The 27,707-nt window shown below is 40.3% G+C and overlaps 1 protein-coding gene across 3 annotated transcripts; it reads left to right on the top strand.

The window, feature by feature from the left end:
• The first annotated feature begins 90 nt into the window (after nucleotides 1-90).
• On the top strand, nucleotides 91-26,570 carry CCNT2 (cyclin T2). 3 transcript variants are annotated; one of them, XM_048484030.1, is made up of 10 exons: nucleotides 91-329; nucleotides 1,610-1,691; nucleotides 4,953-5,081; nucleotides 7,734-7,794; nucleotides 8,238-8,300; nucleotides 11,664-11,709; nucleotides 13,991-14,154; nucleotides 16,698-16,768; nucleotides 20,215-21,346; nucleotides 21,445-26,570. In XM_048484030.1, exons 1-10 carry the CDS (start codon nucleotides 115-117, stop codon nucleotides 21,507-21,509), a joined length of 2,028 nt encoding a protein of 675 aa, XP_048339987.1. In that variant the 5' UTR covers nucleotides 91-114; the 3' UTR covers nucleotides 21,510-26,570. The 3 variants fall into 3 exon arrangements, 2 of the variants coding, with proteins under 2 accessions (XP_048339987.1, XP_048339986.1); XM_048484029.1 differs by having other exon boundaries at nucleotides 20,215-26,570; XR_007243485.1 differs by lacking the exons at nucleotides 16,698-16,768; nucleotides 20,215-21,346; nucleotides 21,445-26,570 and having other exon boundaries at nucleotides 11,664-12,025; nucleotides 13,991-14,124.
• The last annotated feature ends 1,137 nt before the right edge of the window (nucleotides 26,571-27,707 follow it).

Here is a 27,707-nt window from a genome sequence, read left to right as displayed (position 1 = left end):
CGGCTCACCCGCGCGTGTGATCTCGCGAGATGAGCAGCCCGAGATGTAGGCAGTGGAGGCGGGGCCAGGCGCGCCGGTAGCGGGGGCGGTCTCGCTGCGGGAGGAGGAAGTGTCATGGCGGCGGCTGTGGCGGGTTCTGTCGTTGGCGCGAGCTCGGTGTCGCGCGAGGCCGGCGGAGGCGGCCAAGGGGGGAGCTCGCGGTGGTTCTTCACCCGGGAGCAGCTGGAGAGCACGCCGACCAGGCGCTGCGGCGTCGAGGCCGACAAGGAGCTCTCGTACCGGCAGCAGGCGGCCAACCTGATCCAGGATATGGGCCAGCGCCTCAATGTGTATCCTTTTCAGGCCGCGTCGGAGCGGGTGGGGGGAGGCAGGCCGCGGTGGGGATGAGGGAACGGCGGCCTAGTTAAGAGACTTTGGCTCCTCCCTCGCTTCCTTCCTCGGAGGCAGAGCCGGGGAAGACGCCCCGAGCCCTCCTGGGAATCGGCAGGAGGAGGGAGGCTTTCTCTCTGGCTTGCGAAGTGCTCGGCCTGCGTTGCTTGGCTGCCCGCCTGGCTGCCTTTCTCATGAGGATCGGCGCAGAAAAAGCAGGCTTGGGTAGCCACGCCCTTTGGTTTCGGGACGGGGACTTGCCCTCGTCCCTTCCTGGAATATACAGGGCAGTCCTGCACAGGTTTTTATAGTCAGGATGAACGGCATTGGATTGCATGATTTAGTATTTCGTGGTAGAAGAACTGGTTTAAAAACAGATCCCCCTCTTCCTTCTAGCGTTTCGCTTAATGTGTTTTCTGTTGCAAGGTTTCTTTTTTAGTTAACCTATTTCTTGGGGGATTTTGTTGAGCTTCTGTAATCCTGAGGAATGGGGTTTTTTCTTTGTCTTCATGCAGTATTATATGATTACACTGGAACTTTACTTCTCAAGTATCAGTAAGCCATATGGTAAAGAAGCTCTTCTCTGGACTCCTTTTTTCTCTGATCTTCTTCACTCCGCCACCCCCGCTATTGGTTCATAGCACTAATTTAAATAACATATACCAAGCAACTTTCTTTACATTATGAAAGTTTGCAGAAACACAAAGAGATGATAAACGGATCCTTTTAAAAGACATTTAAATTAACAAGTTGGATGTTTAAGAAATGGCACAGTATTGAAGTAGAGATGTAACGTTTCTGAGAATGTTGGAGCCAGAAATTTTTTTGAGGGGAGAGAATTGAAAAATATACAGTATTTTCCTGTCAAGTCTAAACCTGTTCATTTAGCAATGCAAAACATTTATAATTTGGTTAGCACAGGAAACTTTTATTTAGCATATTTACAGAATTAAAAAGTATGAATATGTAAATTTTCTGTAAGAAAAATTGAAAGTATCCACTATACTTGAGGGAACTTCAGACTGCTGCACCTAATGCAAACACTTCATATATATCCTAATTTTTGCCTTGTGAAAGACAGGCAGGGAAAAATAAATGTTGAAAATTTGGTGTAAACAAAGAGTATTGTCTTTCGTATTGTCACAATATATAGGACTACCAGTATATTTGGATAGTGCTAATGAGGGATAATGCTAATGTGACTTCTACAGATGTTAAATTTCCTTAACCCTCTTTTCAGATCACAACTTACAATAAATACTGCAATCGTTTACATGCACAGGTTTTATATGCATCATTCCTTCACAAAATTTAATAGAAATGTAAGTAGATTGAAACTTGAATAAGAACAGCTAGTACATATTTTTGTTTGGTATATATTCTGTACAACCTCTTTATGATGATGTTTTGGAATGTTTAGGCTCAAAATGATAATTTAAGCTGTAAGGAATGATGATACTGAGGCCTGGTAAACAGTACTGTGGCAGAATGGCTTTACAGAAGTTTGTGTATGCTTGAGGTCTCATGTTACTGACAGATGTAAATTGACGGTGGGCAAGCAAGCTAACAATAATGCTTTTGATTAGTAACTTTCATGGACATGTTTGCAAGCTGGTTTAAACAGGTGGCCATGGCGTGTCCTTTTCCGCTCTCAGTCTGTGTACAGATCCTGTGCCATGCAGTTGGAACTGTGAGATGCAACTGTTATGTAAACTGTAAACCCACCTTCCTCCCCCTCCCCACCGTTCTTTATACATCCTGGAGTTTTGCCACTGTTGGCCACTGAACCCCCAGGAACATCATCATAGAATTTAAGAGGTGCAGTCAGAGTGGGGAATCAGCAATAATGGCCCTTCTCTTCTTTGTGTTGAGCAGAAAGGGAGGGTAGACCTTGAGCACTAAGTCTGATGATACAAACGAAAAGGTGGGTGCACACTTTTAAAGTAAACGTGTCTGATTTCAACACTGCTCCATCTGTGGATACAGGAACTGGAGTCATAAACAGCTCCAAGTTTGCAAAAGAATCAGAACTCTAAAAACAGTTCATTGGTGAGGTTATAACCTTCTGAAATAACAGACACAGCTTGTACATATGAAATGAATGCCCTGTGGGATCACAGTGGCCATTGTTGCAGTTGGTAGGCAACCGTGACATGCTACAAACCTTTAAACTTTGATAACAGTTAGTAAAATGAGTGTGGGAGGGGGCAGTGGCGTTTTGGTCCTTTCCAGGGCTGCTTTGGCCTTCCAGTCCTTATCTGCTGCCCTTCTTCTAGAGCAGTGATTCTCAACCTTCCTAATGCCGCGACCCTTTAATACAGTTCCTCATGTTGTGGTGGCCCCCAACCATAACATTATTTGTGTCTCGGTTCCTAAGACCATCGGAAATATATGTTTTCCGATGGTCTAGGCGACCCCTGTGAAAGGGTCATTCGACCCCCAAAGGGGTCGTGACCCACAGGTTGAGAACCGGTGTTCTGGAGTCCTAGAGGGGGGACTCTTATTTGTGTTTTATTATTACATTTATATCCCACTCTTTCTTGACTAAAGTCAAACATAGGGGGATGTTTGTATATATACACATGCGCACATATATATATATAGCAATAAAAGCCTGGCACCTTAAATAAAATATCCCACGAGGGGGAGCAATTAAGATGACACTCCAATTTTATTTCACCACCTAGATGACCAATCAAGGAAGGAGGAACATAAAAGAGAAAGTCAAAACCAAAAGTTAGAACCAATTACTGAAGAAGCAAGGCAAATAAGATAAATAAGAATAAAGGTAAATAAAAGTTAGGGTAGGGAGGCCAGCAAGATGTAACTGTTGTTGCCTCAACTGTAGGCTTGTGGCATATCTCCATCTAACAGGTACTACAGAATTGAGTCAAATCCTGCAGGGCCAGGTCTCAGTTGACAGAGTGTTTCACTAGATCAGGGTGAGAGTCAAAGAAGCTCTGGTCCTGGTTGAGGAAAGTTTTAGGGCCAGGAACTACCAGCATGTTATGTCCAGCTCAGTGTAATTCTCTTCAGGGGTTGTATTGGGAGAGATGGTAGCCCAGATACCGTGGTCTTGCCCTGTTTATGGCTTGGTAGAATACAGGTTGAACGTAAGAACTTAATGACATGCCTGTAAGAACCTTCACTGCTGCTTTCTGGAATAGCTGCAGTTTCCAGAGCAATCTCAAGTCCAACTCTGCATAGAGAAAGTTACAGTTTTCTAGTCTAAAGGTGACCGTTGCATGGATCAGTGTGGCTAGGTCAGGGCAAGACAGATAGGGCACCAGTTGCATAACCTGGCAAAGAAGAAAAAATGCCTCCATAGAAAGGGAGGCATCAGAGTGACATCAGGTGTTACTTCCACCCGTCTAATTTCAGCTTTTGGTGTCCCATTGCCCAGGCACAGACTCTTATGTCTATGATGGATTAAGTTTCAGTTGACTGTGCTATAACCATTTCACTGCAGCCTTCAGACACTTGGCCATGTATCCGGAATGACTCTAGCTGGTCCTCTGTCAGTAGCTGGATGTCATTTGCAAATTGATAATAATCCAGCCCAAAACTCTGTACCAGCTGGTTGAAGAGTCACATAAAAATGTTAAGAACGTTGGAGAGAGGATTGCTCTTTGAGGGATTCCACATACCAAAGGCTGTCATGATGATACCCCTTCCCCTAGTGTTACCCTCTTTCACCGATTTGGGAGGAATGAAACCAGCCACTACAGGACTGTTCCATGCAAGCCAGAATCGTCAAGGCAGTGGGTCTTAATCCACTGTGTCAATCTTCTGTCAGATCAAGTATTAGCAGCAGTGCCAATCTACCCCAATCAAGTTGCCTACAGAGATCGTCTGTGAGGGTGACCAGCACCATCTCTGTCCTATGACAGAAGCTGATTTTAAATGGGTCCATGGTCAAAGTATCCTCCAGAAAGTCCTGGAGCTGTTCTGCCACTGCTCTCTCAATTATCTTACCCAAAAATGGAAGATTCAATACTTGGAGGTAATTGGGTGGATTGTAGGGATCCAGAGCTGGTATTTTGAAGAGTGGTGTCACCATTGCCTCCTTCAGTCTTCCCTAGAAAGATTGCTGAGCTCAAAGACAGGTTGATAATGTTCACTAGGGATCCTGTATTCCACCACAATTAAGTGATGGGCAGAGGTCTGAGAAGGAGGTGGCAGGCTCACAGCAGCCAGAATTTTGTCCACATCAGTCTGGGAGAGCTGGTGATAAGACCTGAAGACAGCCAAGAGACCTCCAGTTTGCTCATTGTATCAATTTTGGCAGGAAGCTCACAGATTGTAAAATCACTAACATTTGGAGACCCTCTCCAAGAGAACTGTCTTACTGCTTCATCTCTTCCTCTAATCCTATGAAAACATTAAAGAATAAAAAATTCTAAAAGTGATAACCTGTATGTAATATTTGAGGTGTTTTCCTTTCTTTTGGAATTAGTTCAAGTTGCATGCAGTCTGCTGTGGAATTATTTGTGTAGAATCTCCCACTTGCAAGAGGTTACTAGTTTCTGGTGAAGTGGTTATTGAGATGTTATTTCTAATTGAAAAAATATTTTCTCCCATAGATTATATCTCCTACTTCGTTGTTTTTGGCTGCAAAAGTGGAAGAACAGCCACGGAAACTCGAACATGTTATCAAAGTGTCACATGCTTGCCTTCATCCTCTAGAGGCACAGCTGGATACTAAGAGTGATGTATGTACCCATTATATAATTTTAATTTCATGAAGTAGAGACTACTTTTTAAAAATTGTTGGCACTTGTGGATGTTCTCCCCAGCATAGTTTAAAAGTATTTAAGGAGGGAGGCACAGGTTAAGGTATAGATTTTTGGAAAGCTGGAATAACCTCCCTGTTTTCATAAAAATAGGAAACATAAGAAATCAGGGACAGAATAAAAAATTTAAAATATTCAAATTTTAAAAGTATTCAAATTCAAAGACAAATCTTGTAAAATTACCAATATCTTGGCTTTCATTTTGGGTTGCCTAGGCAACGAAGGAAGCCAGCTGAGATTGTTGCATCTCAGTGTCTTGGTTGCCATGGCAATCTGAAACCATTTTGTTGAAGGCTGGAACAAGATGACATAATGGGGACCTGTGAAGAAGTGGGATGGCTCCCCCACCCCCCACGTATTTCCCCTGTTTCATACCTTTCCTTTTGTTGTGGTGTGGTCAGCTTTGCAGCACAGTCTATACCAGTGGTTCTCAGCCTGGGGGTCGAACGACCCTTTCACAGGGGTCGCCTAAGACTCTCTGCATCAGTATTCTCCATCTGTAAAATGGCTAAATGTTAGTGTTGGGGGTCACCACAACATGAGCAACTGTATTAAAGGGTCGCAGCATTAGGAAGGTTGAAAACCACTGGTCTATATATTCTTTTTCTCCTGTTTTATTTGCTTTTTAAAACTTACTGCTTTTGTACCGCACTTTTCTCCCCATTGGAAACCCACAGTGGCTTACAACAACTTTCTCCCTTTGTGAAATGTTACCTTCTCAACAATCTTGTGAAACAGATTAGGATCAGAGAGTAGTATTCCTATGAGCATCTCTGGCAAAATGGGGATTCAAACTTGGGATTCACAAAATCTTCTGGTCTTTCACTGTAATAAACTGAATAGATGGAACTTGGGATTTTGTTTCCCAGGCCAGGTCCCTGTGCCTTTGTATTGAAGTATTATTGATGATATTGGATTGGGTCCTACTGCTTTACTCTGCTTGAAGGATTGCTCCAATTCAGGCAACCTTCTAGTGTGAGAAATTGAGTGATCTGGTAGGCTCCAGCTGATATGTTTTACCACAGAATTATTTGACTACGGAGTTGTTTTCTCCCATTCGTACTTCTCATAAGCAGAAAAATATTTTTTAACCATAAGGGAAATAATTTGTTCTCTGCACTGGTACGAAGCAGAGCATCTACTTTATACTTTAGCATTTGGTACATTTCAGCTTATCCTTATTCTTCTAAAAGATGGAAGCTGTTTATTCATCCTATTTTTAGTATGTACAGGGTGACTAACAATCAGAATACAAAACACATTTTTAACATTTGACACTGAACAAAAATTCTACGGCTCTGAATGTCAACCCTACCTCATAATCAGGGCAAACGGCTGATGTCTGGTAGGTGTTGGGTTGATCTAGGACAGTGATGGCGAACCTTTTTGAGACTGAGTGCCCAAACTGCAACCCAAAACCCACTTATTTATCGCAAAGTGCCAACACGGCAATTTAACCTGAATACTGAGGTTTTGGTTTAGAAAAAATGGTTGGCTCCGAGGCGTGCTTTACTCAGGAGTAAGCTTGGTGGTAGTTGTTGGCTTTGCTTTGAAGCAACCATACAACTCTTCGAATGGGTTTGCACTACTACTCTAGGAGGGTTTTGCTCTGTGAGCAAGCCTCCCACAAGCTACAGTAAACCGAAGCTTGCTCCCAAATAAAGGATTGCGCTTTAGTTCTTTGCATGAAAATCAGTGGGGTTTAACAGCGCTTAACAGGGTTACCTGTACTGCTTCCCCAAAACTAGGTCTTAGGTTTAATGGGCACAATCGAGCTCCAGTGGCCTGTAGGCTAGCTCTAGATGAGTGGGTAGCCATTCCTCCCCCATTACGACCTAACTCTGTGCTGCACCCCACAGAGAGGGCTCTGAGTGCCACCTCTGGCACCCGTGCCATAGGTTCACCAGCACTGATCTAGGATAATGGTTAAATCTACATTGCAAGAGCCAGTCATTCAACTGTGCACATCCCATCTCACTAAGACCTTTCAACATTAAAACTAGCATCTTTACTACAGAATAAAATCAGGACATTGTTAAGCTCTGTAAGATGCTGCATTCCCACTCGTAACTTTCATATGTTGTGAAATCTGGAGCTACTTTCCAGGTACATACTTCCTGTTCATTTCTCCCATGCATCCTTCACAGCATGTGGAAGGGCATGTCTGAACTAAAATTTCCTACATTGTCCAAGTTCTGTGTTTTTCCGCACTGAAATGTAGGATTCACATCCAGGAGCCAGTCCTAATCTTACTGTACATGACATAAAATTGGAAAGTATTGTTGGAATGATTCAGTAATGTTTCATGCCTTTGATAGTAGCTGTGAAAGTAAAATGCTTCTAGAAGCTACTGGGGAACAGTGGGTTAAAAGCAGACGTTTTGAAGGGTACAGCGACTTGAAGGAAAGGGGGGAAAACAACATTAGTATCTAATTGTGAGTAATTCAGGTTTCTAGACACTTTTATGGGTGAGATGAGTACCTTTAAAACAGTACAATCCCTTAGCTTATTTAGAATGGTATTTTCTACTGTTATAGTATTAATGTTTGATCAATTATATCTACATTTTAGGCATATCTTCAACAGGCCCAAGAGCTGGTTATACTTGAAACAATAATGCTTCAAACCTTAGGTAAGTATATTTAGTCTATATATGCTATCATTAAAATTATCACCTAATCAATTAAATTGTATTTGTATTCTATGTCAGCTGTAGTCATAAATACCATATATACTGTATGTTATGGAATTCTCAAATACTAAGTTTGATTTTGGTGGTGGAAAGGTCTTAGGAATTCCTTACCAATGTACTATTGAATGTGTGTCAAGACCTCTTGTGTTAAAGTTAAACTATTGTTTTATGTTTGTGCAGTAATCAATGTTGATAGCGACTAAGCAGCATAAAGTCTGCTTCCGCAAGTTCTTTAATTCAGTGCCAGTATTCTGAAGCTATTTTAACAGCTGAAAATGAGATTACTGAAGTAGACTTCTGATAAAACATGGAAAAAGATATTTTTAAAGTTGTCAACTAATGTAAAGTATCATTTGTAAAATATACATTGATTTTTTTTCCAGGTTTTGAGATTACCATTGAGCATCCACATACAGATGTTGTGAAATGTACGCAGTTAGTGAGAGGTCAGTAACCATTTAACTGGTTCTTTTGACACATCTCTATGTGACGGTGGTGGTATGACTTGGTAAAACTAAGTCCTCAGTATTACTTCTACTGTGAGTAAATCATTAGTGTGTCCTACTGATTTTTCAAATTTACCCAGTTCTGCAAAATGTGTGCTTAAAAGTGAAATGCAAATTGTAGGAAATGCACTTCTAAGCATAAAATTAAAACTGTTCCTCTTGGTGATCAGCCCTCATCAACTTGTAGACATCTGGAGTTTATTTTGATAAACCTACTGCACAACAGTGTGCATAGAACAAAGCAAAAGTATGGATAAGCTAATTGGTGCAGTATGGGGGTTTGGATCATTTTTTCCAGGGTCTTATTGCAAAGAAAGTCAGATAAGAGGTTTGCCATTTGAGCAGCTGCACACATTTATATTTTGCTTAAATCCTTATCGCCTCCTCTTCAGAAGTATGAGGCATCATTAGTGCAACATGCTGGTGTGTTATTATAGTTACAGCTTTTGCAGTCTTAACAGTTGTGGACCTTTCAATCTGTAATTACTTTTTTTTTTTGTCTCACTGTTCCTATAGCTTTTCGATTCTTTCTTACTGTAATTGAAATAAACTTTGTTTTGGTTCTGGACCATATATTGGTTTAATACTGGGTTGTGTATCAGAATCTTACCAAAAATCACAGTGCCCATTCCATGCTTTACAAAAACCATCATACTTTCCTTCAGAGAAGGAGAATAACAGATTGGATAGCACTTTTAGGGAAAATTTCTGTATTGACATCCTGTAGATCGATGGCTTTCATCTTTTAATCTTGGTTAAATCTTTCTAAAGTTTTACAATTTAGTCATTTAAATTAACCATTTTCTTTAAAAGAAATGAGGCAGTGTGTCCCTTGTCAACCACAGTATGGTAAAGTTATGTGTGCTGAAGTAACAGTTCAGTTGGTAAAATATTTCTTGCATGCACGAGCCCTTCGTTGTAGTCAGTGTTTGCAATGGAGAATCTGTAAGTCATTCTAGTTACAAATACAACCTGAGAAGAAGCAGGGGATGGGGTGGTGTTCTCTTGAAGCCTTCTCCTATTTTGGTATTTACAAATTAAAAAGTACTGCACACCTAGGAAGGTGTGTACTGAATTGCAGAGCTGCACCTTTTATACACAAATTGCATATTTTTGTTAGTTTTGAGGTATATCCTGATGATGTGCTCATGGATAGCATTGAACTTAAAAATATGATTGATGCAACTGCTGCTTCCTTTTTTTAACAAATGTATTTTTAAAATTTCTCCAAGCAAATAATTGCATGCAACTAATACTCTGTAAACATTCATGTAACAGATACATTTGTAAACATGCTGTAGCCTAGCATTCCTTCCCATACAGATTTGTAGCAAATTGCATATTTAACTAGTTGAAGAAGAATCAACAAGTTCTCAGTTCAGCTTTGGGTACTGATTTCAAGCTAACTGTGGCAAATAACATTACAAATATTTTGTTCTTATTGTATGTCGTTCATATGTAGGCTAAGGGGTATATAAAGAACATGTGTTTAAATAGTGGCAAATAAATGCCCAACACAAGATCAGCAGCTGCTGTTCCACTCTGCTTTAGTAAATGATCAAAACAAATTATACTGTTAGAAATTAACAATGGGACTTGAAAGGATTTTATCATCCCCCACATCCTGAATAATTTGCATGTTTATTAAGTATTTGCATGTTTATTAAGTATTTGAAGAATTGGGCCCTTAATAGAATTGGGCAAGTATTTTTTTACTAATGACTATTTCCTAGACCAGGGGTCTGCAACCTGTGGCTCTCCAGATGTTCATGGACTACAATTCCCATCAGCCACTGCCAGCATGGCCAATTGTTGGCAGGGCCAATTGGCCATGCTGGCAGGGACTGATGGGAATTGTAGTCCATGAATATCTGGAGAGCCACAGATTGCAGATCCCTGTCCTAGACATTTGTCACTTTCTATAGCAACTCCATGTGTTGGCTTGTTGGGGTTTTTTTTAATGTATAATGAGAAATAGACTTTTCCTTGAGCCTAACCAGTACTTTCCTTCTGAGAGGATTTGAGCTCCTGGGGAGACGTTCCATTTTTCTATGCTAGATCTATGATTAGTGGGATTTGTGTTTTCAGTTATGTATTTGAAGCCAGTTTGTTGCAGCTGCTGTTTGAATACGCTTTAAGTATACTTTGGTTATAGGGTGGAAAGGCTGGCCGTGATCCTTGTCTTCATTTTCTTGAAACCAGTTTAGCGTGTGGTTTCCTTGCAGTAATGTTAGTGTGTGGAGGGCAGCGTATTAAAGGATGTATGAGATGTGTGCCAGATTCACTTGGGAAATGGGGGACATGATCCAGAAGTCATCTGGGATGTGTTCTCCCACATCCTGGTCTAACAAATAAGAAGAAGGGGAATGGGATGTGCTTTCAAAACTCTAGACTTCATCAAGGTCCTCTTTTCTTTTTCTATATGCTTTCCCTTTGATTTTAATAAAAGCAAATTGAGACAGCAAAATTGGCTCCATCCTTAATTCTGCTGTATTCTGATGACTCACTGATTAGTGGATCAGGTATTAAACCCTCCTGAATCTTTTCCTAACCCTTCCAGCCTTACATTTTGCCTGTTTCCTGTGCGCAGATAACAGTTGCTCCAAGCAACCTGGACTACCAACCCAGCCAATATAAAGAATGCCATTTGGCTTCCCATATAAATCTTTGCAATACATCTTAAAGGATAAGTGCCCTTAAGACTAAAGGGAAATAGTAAAATTATAGCATGTGACACATTTGGTACTATATTGTATTTCTTGGCTTACTGTGTATGAATATATGCTCATTTCTTCTTATTACTATTCCTACTTTGGGGGTGGTTAGAAACTAATCATTGTATCTACTCAGTTTGGACTCAAGTCAAAACCAATCAGAGACAACCGAGATTCAGTCCTAGGCTAGGCTCCAGAGACACCTGCTCTGTCCTTATTTGCAATGCAGCATATATTTATGGAGTAATCCTAAAAAATAGGTTTCTGGTCCACTGCTCCATTAATTTACCATAGAGGGAAGTAATTGTACATTTCCTGATGTATAAGATTTGAAGCGGTGGATCACTTCATAAGTAGTAGTTAATTTGATTAAAAGAATTGACAGACATACTTCCAAGAGCTTCTATGAGGAAGTTGTTTTAGGAGTAATTAGAGTTGAAAGAGTTGCTTTGGGTGAAGAGGATGAATGGTTTGTTTTGTACTCTTTCGCAAGCTGATGGTTAAAAATATTTGCATAAGTAGTGTGGAGGATGGGAAGTTACATAACATTATTATTGATGGCTAAATTTCTTGTTTCTTTTTCTTACAGCAAGCAAGGATTTGGCACAGACATCCTATTTCATGGCTACCAACAGGTTGTTATCCTGAACCTCTTTGTTGCACTGTTGTAGCACACTATAGCTTCCTTTACTGCAGGGCCCCCTACCTGTGTCTAACCCTTGTTGCAACAGGCGACTGGGCCATCTACTGTGGTGGTACCTTCCTGCTTGCAGTGCGGTGTATTGTACAAGGGCCTAATGGCACAAAGGGGTTAAATGCACAATGTGAAGTGTAGTGGTGCTTTCTGGTGACATATTCTCGATTGTGAGTGCATAAGTCTAAAATTGGTAGCCTGAATAGCAGCTAAAGATTACAGAGAGATAAACTTAACCTAGAAATCCGAGCATCTTGGTAAGTACAAAGTTGTTTTTAGTTTACCCTTGTAGCTAACAGCAATTTTTTTTCTTAAATAAAACTTTGGCATTGTAAAAAAAAAGTTTTTTTAAAAAAAATCAAAAGTATTTAAAAGAATTTTTGCTAATGCATCAGAACTCAGCCACGAGACTTCTGTAACTGCAGAGGCTGTCCACTTAAATGTAAAAGGCTGCTGCTGTCTAATACATGCAATGGTCATATTTGATCCTCTGGCTGTGGGGATGTTTTTCATGTAAGAGACACGACTATTTAAAAAAGGAGATATTAGAGCTTGGTAGATGAGTAGCGAAAACACAAGAATGCTAACTAATGACATACACAACTGAAAGGTTGAATTTATAGTGATTTGTTGGTTTTGTGGGGGAAGATAGGGTTGGGGAAAAGGAATTGATCTAAGCAGGCTGTTTCAGTCTTTAAGAGAACATAAAAGCACAAGAGAAAAGTGGGATGAGGGAATTAAGAACAGGCAAAGCACGTGAGTCTATATGAAGAAGAGATCGAATGGGATTGGTAGAAAGCATCCCAGGTGGGGAGGCTTGGAAGTAAGTTTGGGAGCTAAACTTGATCCAACAACAGTTATCCCTTCCACATTGTGATATTCCGCTTCACGGTTTTGTTATATTATGGGTTTTCATAAAAAATTAAATGGGAATTCTGGGGAAGTTTTGCCGAAGCCGCAGATGACATGCAAAGGCCAGCAGATGACACAGAAAATGTTTAGAAACTCAAAAATTCACAAAATATATGCATTGTATTATGTAACATCAACATATTTTATCTCTTAATACCATAACTATACACCGTTTCTTTTTTAAAGTTAACATAAACGGCAAAGAAAATTTCAGACATTCTCTGGTACAAAGGGAGGACCAAAATTTTTTATGTGGATTTCCAGATCTAGCGGCGGGAAATGTCACACCCCTAACCCCGTGATGTGGACGGAATAACTGTAGTGATAAAGACAAAACTTGTTAGGGAAGACATTACGTTGTTTAAAGAGGAATGATAATTCTAGCATAGGCATTAAGATTTTTCGCTACAAGAAAAAGGTTGAGCTATAGGAAGTAGTAATTTAGGCAGAACAACTGAAGGCATAGTTAAGTGGTGCTTAAGAAGATGAACAAGGTGGAATGAGAGGTCTGGGAAGTGCTTGGTGAAAGTATATGATAGTCTAGATGGCAAGAGATTAAGGAATGGAAAGTGTCAAAACTAATCTGTATGTTGTGTCTGGGAGAATGGTGTGAAGTTTGTCTTCCATAATAAGATTAAGAGAGTTTTGGCTAATTAGTTATCAAAGGTTCATACATCACTACTGTAAAGTTCCCAACTTGATTTTAAAGGGGATCACTGATTATGGCATGAAGAAAATGGGAGACCACAGATATTATAAAACTCTTAATTAGTGTAAATACACATTTAATCAGACATTAATTTTTGTCAGAAATGTTTTTTTAAGGGTGTGTGTAGAGCTGCTCCTGCAGCAATGACCTTTCAAGTCACTCAGGCAGCACTAGAACATTTAATTGGTACTGTTATGTTGCTTCAAGCCAGGGACTCTTACTTGATGTTAACTAACATGAACTGTGTTGCAGGTTGGACTGACAGAGGTGAAACTTGGTTTCTCGCTACTGTTCCAAATGAAATATGTATGATAAGAGTATTACAAATGTTGTAAAAACTTAATTTTGCCAGATAGCTTATCAATACATGCTAATATTGGCTGTCTGTATTAAGTGCATGTGATACAGAATACTATAGCTTATCCCTTTGTTTAGCAAGAACCAGTTTAAATGTTCACATTATACTTGACAGTTTTGATTTGAAAACAGTATTAACGTCATCTTGACTAGAGTGTGTTACTAACAGGTACTTTGCTCTTGTTTTTTGTTCTTTTCCATGTTTGACTTTTGTTCCTCCATTATGAAACACTTCCGACCAAAGTCTACACCTTACCACGTTTTGTCTTCAGTACAAACCAACCGTGATAGCGTGCGTGTGCATACATTTGGCGTGTAAGTGGTCCAATTGGGAGATTCCGGTATCAACTGATGGAAAACATTGGTGGGAATACGTAGATCCTTCTGTTACTTTAGAATTACTTGACGGTGAGTAGCATCAACTCGGTTTTATTCTTCTGTTAAAATTATAGCCTGTTTTGATTGTGACCTTGCTGCCAGCCCTCGCAATAAGTGGCCCAGGGTGACTAAAAGGCAGTAACTTGGGAATTGCTATCCTTTTTCAGTTCATGCTGCTTGCATGCTTTTCAGATTTACAAATGGGACTGACACATCATCCTATATTATCATGGCCAATTCTGAGGATACTTAAATTTGGTTATGGAAGCTTTAAACAAGCAAGACAGATCTTTACACAAACCTGAAAATTGCCCTTGCAGAAAAAGCTGAAATCTATTGTAAAAAAACCTTGGGATTTTTAAAAGAAAACACAAAGTGATAAAAGGAGCACCTGTGGGCTCAAGAAATGGAAGTCCTCAGGCTGTTGCTAGGGAATGACAGCATTTTTAGACTTGCTTTCTGTTAGTAAAAGGCAGGAAGAGGGGTCAGGGCCCTTTTTAGGGCTGTTCTGGGCTTTGAAGGAGGACTCACCCTAGAATCAACCACTGCGTTACTTAATGTCACCTGACTTGTACAACTCACTTAGGCCTAGTTGCCTGCTACTGTTCAACAGCCGCCTATTCAAGCCAGTGTGCTATAGCTGTTGGAACTTCAGAGCTGGGTCTGGCAGAGCCAGGTTCAAGTTCCCATCTTGCTGTGGAAGCTCACTGGAATTTTGGGCCAGTCAAATATTTTTAGTCTAACCTATCTCACAGGGTTGTTGCGAGTATAAAAAAGAGGAGAAAAGAATAATGTAGCTATATAAATGAAATAACATAGCTGAAGGTGGAAGGCAGATAAAGGGACAGGGAAAAGTTATGTACCTGTCCCCCCCCCCCCCCAAGTCCTTGAGGGTTTCCTACTGTACAAGTGGACCTGGCCCAGCACCACACAACTAGGTGGAGGTGGCCAGAAAGGAGGGGAGCTGAAGATAGAGGCATAGGTAAAAGTAGATTGGCTGTTAGATGGAAGTGAGAGAAGGAAGCAGGAAAAGGGGAGATGCCATGAGGTCTTTCAAGGAAGGGGAAGAAGAAATAGTGGAGAAATGGGGAAGTAGATTCTTCCCCCAATACTTGTGCATTCTTGCTTGTTTATACCAAAGAATCTAGTCATGATCTGTGGGTGGGACAGTCAGTAAACAATTCAAAAGAATGAGGGTTGTAGAAGCAACCAGAAATCTGAAAACAGAACATAAGAAAGGAGATGTACTAACATGACATATTAAATAATGTAACATTCCACATTTATTAATTGAATTGAATTAGGATCCTAGTTTCAGCAGCTATACACAATAGTATAGACCTCTGTCCATTATGATTTAAGATGCTTTGTGAATCATTTAATTTAATGCAGTTCTGTTGTTTACATAGCAAAGCTTGGGTGGGTAACTGGAAAAACCGCTGAATTTTTATTAGAAGTGCTCAAGTCAAAGACATAATGAAAGTTTGATCACCTCTTCTGTACCAACCTTATGTACTTTGTCCAGTTTTATGTCCTTTTTTAACACCCGCTCTGTCTTGTATTTTGTGTTTTTACTGATATGCCTAATAAAGGTCAGTTGAAGTACAGCAAAGCTTGAAAAATTAATAGTTCTGAAAAACTTGAACAATTTCAGTTCTATGTAGTTTGTGGGAAAGTCATGAGAGTAGGAGGAGTCTACCTGACTATCTCAGGTAGGCCATTGTACGTGGTAGGAGCCACAATGAAGAAGTCACATGTAAAGGCAGGTGTTGGTTTTCCTCATTTATGGGTTGATATCTGCAGAAGACCTGCTCCAATGAGTGAAGCTGTAATGATGAAACTTAAGGGGGAGGCAGTATACAGATATGAGGGTTCAAGCCATGAAGGGCTTTGTATATAACAGCCAGTACTTTAAATTGAACTTAGTAACTGATGAGCAGCGAGTGAAGTGCCCGCAGGATAGGAGTAATATGCATGCTCTGCCTAGCTCCCAATAGTAGCCAACTGTCTCACTCTGTACCAAATGGAGTGTCTGAATGTACAGTGCATTGCAGTAGTCTGGTCTCGATGTTACTGTAGCATGTGGCCAGGTCAACTGTATTAAGGTAAAAGACTATCTTTTAGACTAGGCCAGTGATGGCGAACCTGATACGCATGTCAAAGGTGACATGGCAAGGTGTTTTGGGTGGCACACCAACGTTTACCATCATCCAACAACAACTATTCTCCCTGTTTGAGTCATTTTATAATTATTTGACATTAGGCAGTTAGGCAATGAACCAGGCAGGTATACTAGCCTTTAGTGAACAGCAAGGCTTTGCCTAAAAACTCTTCACTGTGTCAGTTGTGAGGGATCCGACTCTCTCTTTTGTTGGGAATAGTGTGTGATTGTCATACCAGTCTCTAGACATAAGCAGTGTTTCAGCAAATATATTTTCAGGCAGTCTTCTGATTACTAGTCTCTGATCACAGGCATCAAAGGGTTATACCTCAGTTGTGTAAAGTTCCCAGCTAGATGTCAAATCAGCTGCTTGATAAAATAAGTTGAACTTTATTTCTATTTTTCTTTACAGAGTTAACGCATGAGTTTCTTCAGATATTGGAGAAAACTCCTAGCAGGCTAAAGAGGATTCGAAACTGGAGGGTAAGAATTATTTGTCATGAGAGGCACTTTGTGTTTAAGAAGCCTTTGCCAACTTGTTTTCTTTATAAAGTCAGCATTCTGGTGCTTACTACTACTTTAAATGTATTTTGATAGTACAAGAAACTTACCTGGCTTAATTTGTTAAAGCTGTAATAGACCTGTACATATCTTTGACCAACTAGTTTTCAAAAATAAACTTTGCAGCTCTGCTTTTGTGCTTAGACTTAAGTGTTCGGAGTGGAGATTAACATATTGCACATCTTGCTTTTCCTTTAGGAGGGCAGGTTGAACACGGCAAAGCAAATATGATACAGTAGGCATCACAGAGACCTGGTGGGATGAGTCTTATGATTAGAATATTATAACTCAGAGGCATAACCTATTTCAGACAAATAGACCAGTAGGGAAGGAGGAAGAGTAGCATTTTATATTGGGGATGATTACATGTGTGAGCAGGTCCATGACTTAAATCCTGGGAACTGGTTTTAGAGCATCTGGGTAAAAATTAAGGGGAAGATAAACAACAGTGATATCATTGTGGGGGTCTATTACAGACCCCCAAGCCAGACTGAAGAGTTGGATGATGCATTCCTGTAACAGATAACCAAACTTTGAGAAAGAAGAGAAGTAGTAGTAATGGGAGATTTCAATTATCCTGATATTTGTTGGAAATCAAACTCTAAGGCTATATAGCCCCAACAAATTCCTCACTTGCCTTGTAGACAATTTCATGGTCCAGAAGGTGGAAGTGGCAACAAGGGGTTTGACCATTTTAGATCTGCTCCTAAACAATGATGACAACCTGGTTAATGGAGTGGAAGTGTAGGATCTTTAGGTGGGAGTGATCATGTTCTCCTGGAGTTTCTGATACAGTGGAAATGTAGTCAAACATCCATTCTAGACTTTAAGAAAACTGATTTTAGTAAACTTAGAAAACTACTAGGTGTGATCCTGTGGTTAAGAATACCAAAAGAGAAGGGAGTGCATGATGGATGAGAGTTTCTTAAAAGTGAGATCTTGAGGGCACAATTTCAAACAGTTCCAATAAGGAGGAAAATAGGTGTCTTAAGAAAACCAGTATGGATATCTAAAGAACTTTCAACTAAGCTGAGATTTAAAAGGGACATGTTCAGAAAAAGGGGAAATCATCAAAGAGAAATTCAGACAACTAGCCAGGACATGTGGGGAGAAAGTCAGAAAAGCTAAACTTCAGAATGAGGTCCGGCTTGCCAGAGAGGTTAAGAGCAATTTAAAAAGTTTTTTTTTGTCCATAGCAAAAGAAAGAAAAAGGATATGGTGGGGCAGTGATGGCGAACCTATGGCACGGGTGGCACTCAGAGCCCTCTCTGTGGGCATGCGCACACAGAGTTCATCATGTGGGGGGGGGAATCACACATATACACATATCTAGGCTGGCCTGGGCTACTGAGCACGACGTGCTCGCGCTGCGGTGAGCAGGGAGGACTTGGCTGGCCGGCCTGGTGCCTATGCTCCGGGTGGCTGCTGCCCGGGGGGGGGGGGGGGGGGCAGAGGAGGCAGAGATGCTAGAAAGGCACAGAGAGGTGCATGCGGGACTGGCTGGAGGCTAGAGCAGGCTGTCCCCTGCTCAAGTGGGTGGGGCGGAGAAAGAGGGAGCCAACTGTTTTTTTCTAAACTAAAACCTCAGTATTCAGGTTAAATTGCCGTGTTGGCACTCTGTGATAAATAAGTGGGGTTTGGGTTACAGTTTGGGCACTCGGTCTCAAAAAGGTTCGCCATCACTGCATGGAGAATATGACACAATGCTTTCAGGGGACGCAACATTTTCTTTGGTCTTCTCCCAAAAGGAAAAAAGTTCTCAACCAGGGGGAAATTGAACAGAAGATACAGTAGGGGAAATTCAGCACAGAATAGCTAAAGAGGTAGTACAGGAATACCTAGCTATTTTAAATTAATTCAAATTTTGAGGTACTGATGACCTATATCCCAGGGTATTAAAAAACCAGAACCACTTGCTATAATCTGTAAGAATTCCTGGAGAAATCCCAGCAGACTAGAGGAAGGCTAATGTTGTCCCCATATTGAAAATGTGGAAAAAAGAGAACTCAAACAATTACCGCCCAGTCAGGCTGACATCACTACCTGGAAGATTCTAGAGCAGATCATAAAACAGACAGCTTGTCAGCACTTAGAAGAGAATTCTGTGATCACTAAACGACAATGTGGGTTTCTCAAAAACAAGTAATGCCAGACTAATCTTATCTCTTTCTTTTTTCTTTTTTGATAGAGTGACAAACTTGGTAGATACAGGGAATGCTGTGGAGGTAGCATATCTTGATTTTAGTAAGGTGCCCCATGACATTCTTGTAAGCAAGCTAGTAAAATGTGGGCTAGACAATGCTACTGTTAGATGGATTTGTACTTGGTTGACTGAGCAAACCCAAAGGGTGCTCACCAGTGGCTCCTCTTCATCCTGGAGATAAGTGACTAGTAGAGTGCCATCTTTCCTGGGCCGAGTGCTATTCAGTATTTTTTATCTGTGACTTGAATAATGGAATAGAGGGCATGCTAATCAAATTTGCAGATGACACCAAATTAGGAAGATTTGCTAATACCCCAGAGGACAGGGTCAGAATTCAAAATGACGTAGACAGATTAGAGAACTTGGTCAAAACTAACAAAATGCATTTCAACAGACATAAATGTAAGATACTGTAGTTAGGCAGAAATGCACAGATGTAGGATGGGTGACACCTGGCTTGTCAACAGTGCATGTGAAAAGGATCTGGGAATCTTAGTAGACCACAAACTGAGCATGAGTCAGCAACGTGATGTGGCAGCCAAGAAAGCCAATGCAGTTCTGGACTGTATTAATAGAAGTATAGATTGAGGGATGTAATAGTACCACTCTATTCTGCGTTGGTCAGACCTCACCTGGAATACTGTGTCCAGTTTTGGGTGCCACAATTCAAGGAGGATATTGAGAAGCTTCAACATCCAAAATGGTAAAAGGTTTGGAATCCATTCCCTATGAGGAGAGACTCAGGGAGCTGGGTATGTTAAGTCTGGAAAAGGTGAAGGGATGACATGATAGCCGTGTTTAAATATTTGAAGGGATATCATGTTGAATAGGGCGCAAGCTTGTTTTCTGCTGCTTCAGAGAGGAGGACAAGGATTCAAGGCATAGGGAAAGAGATTCCACCTAACACTGACAGTGAGGGCTGTCGACAGTGCAGTACACAGCTTCAGAGTGTGGTGGAGTCTCCTTTGGAGGCTTTTAAACAGAAGCTGGATAGCCACCTTTCAGGAGTGCTTTGCTTGGGTATTCCTGCACGGCAGGGGGTTAAACGTGAGGGCCCTTGTAGTTCTCTTCTAGCTCTGATTTTGTGTTTCTAGGCTTCTGTAAGCATAGACTGTAGATGTAACTGTGAATATTCTTTAACTTTTGTGTTATTGTTGTTATATAGGCTAATCAAGCTGCTAGGAAACCTAAAGCAGAGGGTCAAGCGTCTGAGAATTCACTTCTTGGCTCATCTTTGGCTCCGAATTCTCTTTTGGCTGATGCCGTTGCCAGCGTTTCTTCAAACTCAAGTTTCCAAAAACAGTCAGCACCCACATTTCCAGCCCCAGTTCCTCTGAACTCAGGAAATATTTCAGTTCAAGATGGTCAAGAAAATCTGGCAATGATGTCAGGAATGCCAAGTACCTCATACGGTTTGTCTACACACCAAGAATGGCCTCAGCACCCAGAACAAACAAGGACAGAACAGATATATTCTCAGAAACAGGAGACATCACTCTCTGGGGGTCAGTTCAACCTGAACTATCAACCAAGCACTTCACTGCAGTTACATTCAGGATTGCATCATAGACCTGACAAACACTCTGAGCATTCTGCTGCCCACAAAACAGGAAACAAACACTACGGGCAGCTTGCTACTGCCCCCGTAATAATTCCTCAGAAAATGTCATTGGATAAATACCGAGAGAAACGCAAGCTAGAAACACTGGAACTCGACGTAAGAGAACACTACATGGGCACGGAACCGCCATGCAAAAAGCACATGCAATCCCAGGTGGCAGGCGGCAGTTCGGTTGCTTCCCCTATTAAAATGAAAATCCCCATTACAAATGTAGAGAAGCCAGACAAATACATGCTCGATAAAAAAGAAAAGGGTGGTTCACTGAAACTGCGGATTCCTATCCCACCCACAGAAAAGAATCTAAGCAAAGAAGATTTGAAGATGAAAATTAAAGTCTCTTCCTCGGAAAGGCATAGTTCTTCAGACGAGGGCAGTGGGAAGAGCAAGCACTCGAGTCCTCATGTTGGCAAGGACCACAAAGAAAAGCACAAGGAATTTCCTGCAAACCGCCATCATAGCAGTAGTCATAAACATTCCCATGCTCACAGTGGCAGCAGTAATAGTGGTGGCAGTAAGCATAGTAGTGATGGATTGGCACCAGCTGTTCTGAGGAGTCCCATTGGCTTGAGCAATGATGGCAATTCTTCTGGTTCCGGCTCTTCCAGAAAGAAGCTGCACAGCAATGATGCTTCTCACAACCATCACTCCAAAATGAGCAAAAGTTCGAAAAGTTCAGGTAGTTCATCTAGTTCTTCCTCTGTTAAGCAGTATGTATCCTCTCACAACTCTGTTTTTAACCTTCCCTTACCCCCTCCTCCCCCTGTCGCATACCAGGTGGGCTACGGACATCTCAGCACCCTCGTGAAACTGGACAAGAACCCAGTGGAGAACGGTCCTGATGTCAGTCACGAGTACAGTACAAACAGTCAGCATATGGACTACAAAGACACATTCGACATGCTGGATTCACTGTTAAGTGCCCAAGGAATGAATATGTAATCATTTGTTTAGGCCCCTTTTCCCCCTTTTTTATTTAAGAATTATTAAAATGGAAACCTTCCTAATCTAAGGAGAGCAACCCCTGAGTTGCTGTTCCAGTTTATATATATAAATGTGTATATATAATATATGTAAGTGCTGCTTTATCTTTCACTCTGAAAAGAAGAGGTATAGTAAAATGAGCCGGTCTTCACGTATGATAGTGTTATAAATGCTGAAAAGACATGGAAGGTGCACAGATTACAGTATTTCTGCAACCACAATTAAGAGCCGTAAATTTGATCGCTGCATCGAATATTCACGCAATTGATTATTTATAACTGAATATGCCAGCTGCAACTTGTCGCTTGGTTTACGAATGAGTGTATTTTTGTGTATTTATACTGTATGTATGATTTGCATGTTTCAAAGAAGGGATCTGTAACATATTGACAATGTTTACAACAAACGTGGAGAGAAGTGTACATACATTTTTGTATGTTTAGATATACCATAAATACTCAGGATTGGAGCTGCTTGTAAGTATAACAGATATACAGAACATTTATGTCAGAATCCGTAAGTAATACAAAAGTGGCACTTCCTGTTAAGCTACAGGCCTTATTGGAAGCCGCTTCCCAAGAGCACTTCACAGAATGGGGATTATGTGCTGGCAGCGGCCTGCAATGACGCAGCATCCCCAGTAAGGTAATGTGAAAACTGCTCAGGCCTTTATCAGTGATTTTCTTTAAGAAAACCCAGTCAATTGCTGGATGTCCTTAGCTTTCAGAAGGGGGAAAAAATAAAAATTTATATAATCTTTTTGATGTGAAAGTGCATTTAAATGTTTGGCTTGATGCAGTAATAGAGACACAGAGCTGTTAATAATGGTTATATAGATTAACGTGATTTAAGAACCGAAATGCGTAAACTTATATAGTGAAATTAGTAAGTTTTTTTTTTAAACTTAAGTTATTAGTGAACAGGGGTCACTGTTTTTCATTAGCATTTCATACTGACAACCACGTTTTGAATTCCAAACAAGTGTGTGTGATGTGTGTGAAATGCCATATTTCTTTTACAGGTGGAATACTATATCTTTGCAATAAATAAATACAATTGTTGGTATCCCAACTTCTTCTCCCTTATACTCAGACAATAAAATAACCATCACGTCTGCTACGTGAATTGTACTTGTGATTGTAGTATCAAAACTAGAGGTTGTTTTTACAGCTCCGAATAATCACTCTCCAATTAAACCACTAAGTATACATTTTTATGGCTGTAAGTGTCATCTTGCTGTTTTGCAGTCACCTGCCTTTTGGGGGGGGGGGGGGACAAATTATGACCATTGTGAATGTTTGTGGGTTTCTGTTAAAGGGCAATGTTCCTGTTCTACCAGCTGAGCCTAAGTGCATGGAAGTTACCTCAGCAAAAATTCAGTATAGTAGCAAGTGTTACTTACTGAGTATTTAATGTACAGACTTTAATAAGTTGTCTGAGAGGCATCCATTACTTAAATGTGTTCTTGCACAGTTTATGCTCTAATTTGGTTATAAACATTTCAGAAGTGTGTCTGAAGTTTTAGGCCTTTAGGTACACTAAACAAAGTGCTTTAAAATCAAAATGGTTAAGCATGTATCCAGTTTGTAGTCACAGTATCATGTGACTACTTGTGCATCAATTACTATGTAATATTTAGTTGCCAGTAATGCAAAACTTTGTACTACATACTTGAATTTGTTTATTTGAACTTTGAGTGTGTTTCTTAACACTTCTTGAACGTGGATACTATGAATAATGTTTCTTCAGATTTTAATCTAGTCCTTTGCCCTGCCTTCTGCTTCATCCAAAACTGTTAATTCTTTACCCATGTAATTTTCTACATTGAAATATTTCTTAAACCCTGTATTGTGAATTTTAATCCTGCATTGTTGCATATTTTAGCCTTTTTAGACTCTTTTCTACCTCATCCATGCTTTTAAATCCTGAAAAAAAATTGCCATAAGGTTAAAATGTCTTAAATTATTATGCCCATTAGGAAGAAAGCAACCAGTAAATGTTTACTTTAAATAAAACTGATTTACAAAGCTTCATGGTATTTGCTTACAAGCATATAGATTTGCATTGAAATGCATTTTACCCATTATTGTATGAAGATATAAATGGTCATGTGTTCTACAAATATAGAAATTAATAAAGATGTAGCAATTGCCTGTTATACTTGCAGGGAAAATTTCATATAATTTCTTGAGGTACTTCAAGTATTTTGTTGCCTATTCCCATACTACAGCATATTGCTATAGGCTGGGACCTGGATCTTGGCCTGCCTTATCTTCTGTATGCTATATCTTACTGAAGGAAGGTTTTTACTTCTATTCCTGTTCTTGTTTAACAAAACTCTGATGCAATGATACAAGCATAATTGAACTGGAATTTGTGCCTATAAGGATCAAACAGCAAATGTACAACAGAAGTCCAAAATGCTGGCTGGACACAAACATTTGAGGAGACTGGGACCAAAATGAAAGCCTGTTCTGAGTATCATTGTTAATCAAAGACTTGAATTACATTTTCTGCAGCACCTTCTGAAAATATGGTTTAATTCTTAAAAGTGCAATCCTAACACTACCCTCCCCGGAGTGAGCACTACTAAGTAGACCTGTGTAGGATGTCGAGTAGATTTGCTTAGGAGTGTGTCCTTTAACTACCGGTATTTACATTTTTCTGTAGGTTATCTTAATTTTTTTTTTAAGTTAGGGAAATGACATAGCAATTTTTAAAATAAATTATCTCAACCAAGGCTTTAAGAACATGTGCTGAAGTTTGAAATCTTAACATTGGAGTGATTTGGGTTTGGGGGAAGTATATGCCAATATTCTTACTACACAGTGGAAAGGTGATGTTTGTTGTTTCTAGTAAGGGATCGGAAGCCAGTGTGGCTAGTGTGAAAATTAATCTCAAGAATCCTTACTAAGTTTCTACCCTAACAAGAAGCAACTTGATAGGAACCATAAACCATGGTGTACATCCTGCTTCAAATGTATATGCCCGTGGTGGCGAACCTGGCAGGGGCTGATGGGAATTGTTGTCCATGAACATCTGGAGTGCCATAGGTTCGCTACCACTGGTATATGCTAAGCTTGTAAAGTGTGTGCAAGTGATTGTTTCGCCCCTGCAGCTGATAAATAGTTACAGCTTCATTATGGCACATTGTAGTTTACAGCAATGGAGATTTGGGGGTATTTTCCAGCGGCATGTTTTTGGTGGAAACATTTCTGCCATTTAGTCTGTAGCCCGTTAGTGTTGACCCTTCTGCAAAGTAGTTAGCCCGTTAGTGCTGACCCTTCTGCAAAGTAGTTGAATCAGACGGGCTAAATATGTGGTGTGAAGTTTGGGTAAATCCCATTGCTTGCATGTGGTATATTTTCCCCCTTTTGCTAGACCCAGATAACTGGTAATTGATAGTGGTGCCATTAAAAAAATTCTTCATCGTAGAAATGTTTCAAAATAGTTTCCCACCTCTCAGATACGTGCACTTAAGGAATATTGTAGATGAGAATGTGCTTGGAGTGAAATCCTGACGTGAGTTTCTTGTGGCATAATCATTCTTTTAGAATGATGCAGATGTGGGGAAAGGAGGGCCAGAGCTGAAAGGCTGGGATGGAATTAAGCAGGTTCATTATAGAAGAGATGCAAAAGTGAAAGGCAGTGCATGACTTGGTGGATGTTCCAGTATGAGGTACCTAATATCTGTGAATGTTGCAGATACTATTATGTGCAGTAGTGGCATTTGTATTTGAAACATTCGTTGTCCGAAATATGTTAGGGACAAGGGTCTTCCGCATCCTTTATCTGTGACCTTAAGTCTGTGGTGCAGTGTGAAATAGTATTAGGAATTGTCAAATAATTTTTTTTAAAGATGCATGTGCCTCATGTTGATGAGACTAGCAAGATGGCTAATGAAAGCCAAGAAATTAGAATGTTGTGGGTTTTCCGGGTTGTATGGCCGTGTTCCTATAGCTATTGTAACACGGCCATACTGCCGGGAAAACCCACAACATTTTAGTGATTCCGGCCGTGAAAGCTTTCGACAAAGCAAGAAATTGTTTTTTTATTTAAATTTTGGTCTTGAGGTTTTCTAGGCTGATACCTTGAATCCGCTTGATGGAGCATGCGTGTCACCTTATGTAATGAGATTCTTACGTCAGGATTTTATGAGACAAGCACGTACAAACTTGAGAATGAATGGGAGAGCTAGGTTTTTTAATTCTTATGCTGAATCATACCATCATACTTTTCTGAATCCTACCATCAGTCCATGAGGGTCAGTATTGGTCAGGGGTCTGCAACCTGCAGCTCTCCAGATGTCCATGGACTACAATTCCCATCAGCCACTGCCAGCACGGCCAATTGACAGGGGCTGATGGGAATTTTAGTCCATGAACATCTGGAGAGCCGCTATTCAGACTGGCAGCAGCTCTCCAGAATCTCTGGTTGAGGCATGTCACATAATCTCCTGCCTGGTCCTTTTAAAACAGAGATCCCAAGGACTGATCCCAGGTATGCAAAACAGAGCTATAGCTCTTCCCTGAGCTATAGCTCCTCCCTTCCCACTCCATGCTGCCCAATAGTTCTGTACCATTTCATATGTGCATTGTTGTCAAGGCCCAACAAAGTATGTTTATTACCTAGCCAAGGAAGCTCCCTTGTTGATTTTGATTATAAAAGAGAAAGGGTTAACCATATGTAGGCATTTGACTTGTTTTTTTTTTAAGTATTAGCAAAATTATTTGTGGGGCTTTGCTCGAGAGACATAACTGCTTCCAGTGGAAACACTTTTCTGCAACTTTGCAAAGTTTGACTTCCAATTACTTTCTTTTGAATGTCTACTATACAAGTAGATGGAGCTGTGTTCTGTGTCTACTACTGGAGCAGCATTGAAAACAATGTAATAAAATTGCTTATGCAAATTAAAGCGATTGATTTTTTTTGTCCTCAAGTTTTTTGAGTGTGCTCATGTTGAACATGTTAACAAAACTGAAAACAGTTACTCGTCGATGTAAAATGGTACAATTATTGTTCAGATTAGAGTAGGTGAGCCATCCCATTTTTTCCCTAATCACAAAGTGAATTTAATAGCTGCATAGGGATTGCATGCAATATTTCAATCAGTGTACCATAATAGCTTTAAGTATTAATATATTAAAATGATTAAATACACTGGGTTTTATTAGAGAAACGATGGAAAATAGCTCAATGGTGTTAATTTGAAATTTTTTCAAAACCTTTATTCTGCAAAAAAACTAAGGTGCTGATGTTCAGAGTAAATAATGTAAATCAGTACAATAAATGCAAGTTGCTGATTTTATGTCAACTTCTACTACATGTAGGATTGGGAATGGTTTCACATGTGGATTTTGCAAAGTTAACAAGGTATAGGTAAGCAATAGGCAACTAGGGAACATTTTTAAAACTGTAGATGTTAACCCTTGGAACTAGTAGTGTTGATTTTACATTCATCTAATGCTCTTCGCTGAGCCAGACCTAAGCTGTCACTATCCCCAAGGACAGAACTGAACTCTCCCTTCTCCTGAGTTCCCTCCAATACCTCATCCCCCTTTTGAAGGTGATTGGATCCTGAATCAGCCCTCCTATGGGCTTGCTCAGTGGCTGATTTTCCCTTTAGGGGCAGTAAAGCCTGTTCCACACCAGGGATGTGTGTAATACTGGTTCTGAGCTTAATCACAGTTTTGTGCCAAGGTAACACAAATTAATTGCCAAGAAAATGGGTATCATTTGAAACCAAAAAACAACCAGGAACATTGTGGGATTTTGATGTTTTTGTCTTTAAAGACGGTCCCTCTTGATTTTTCTGGACTTGTCAGTGGTATGATTACGGAATGACTGGCAAGTTTGAGTGTAGAGCTTCTGTGGTTCCACTTTTATTTGGCTGACAGATCCTAAAACGTGGTGTAGAGGGATTTTACCCAGTGGCATTCATGCTGTAGGGTCATACCTTCTGCCCTGTGCTCTTTAATATCAATGTGAAATCTTTGGGAGAGAGAGTCCAAGAATTTAGAGTGAGGTGTCATCAATATGTGAATGTTATCCAGCTC

Source organism: Sphaerodactylus townsendi, linkage group LG02, assembly GCF_021028975.2.
Source record: "Sphaerodactylus townsendi isolate TG3544 linkage group LG02, MPM_Stown_v2.3, whole genome shotgun sequence".
NCBI lineage: Eukaryota > Metazoa > Chordata > Lepidosauria > Squamata > Sphaerodactylidae > Sphaerodactylus > Sphaerodactylus townsendi.
Note: the sequence above shows the minus strand (reverse complement) of the source record. Positions and strands in the feature narration are given on the sequence as shown.

Coding starts and splice junctions, on each gene's coding strand:
- CCNT2 (XM_048484029.1), top strand. CDS start 115: ATGGCGGCGGCTGTGGCGGGTTCTGTCGTTGGCGCGAGCTCGGTGTCG. Junction 5,082..7,733: donor AGCTGGATACTAAGAGTGAT/GTATGTACCCAT, acceptor TCTACATTTTAG/GCATATCTTCAACAGGCCCA. Junction 7,795..8,237: donor AATAATGCTTCAAACCTTAG/GTAAGTATATTT, acceptor TTTTTTTTCCAG/GTTTTGAGATTACCATTGAG.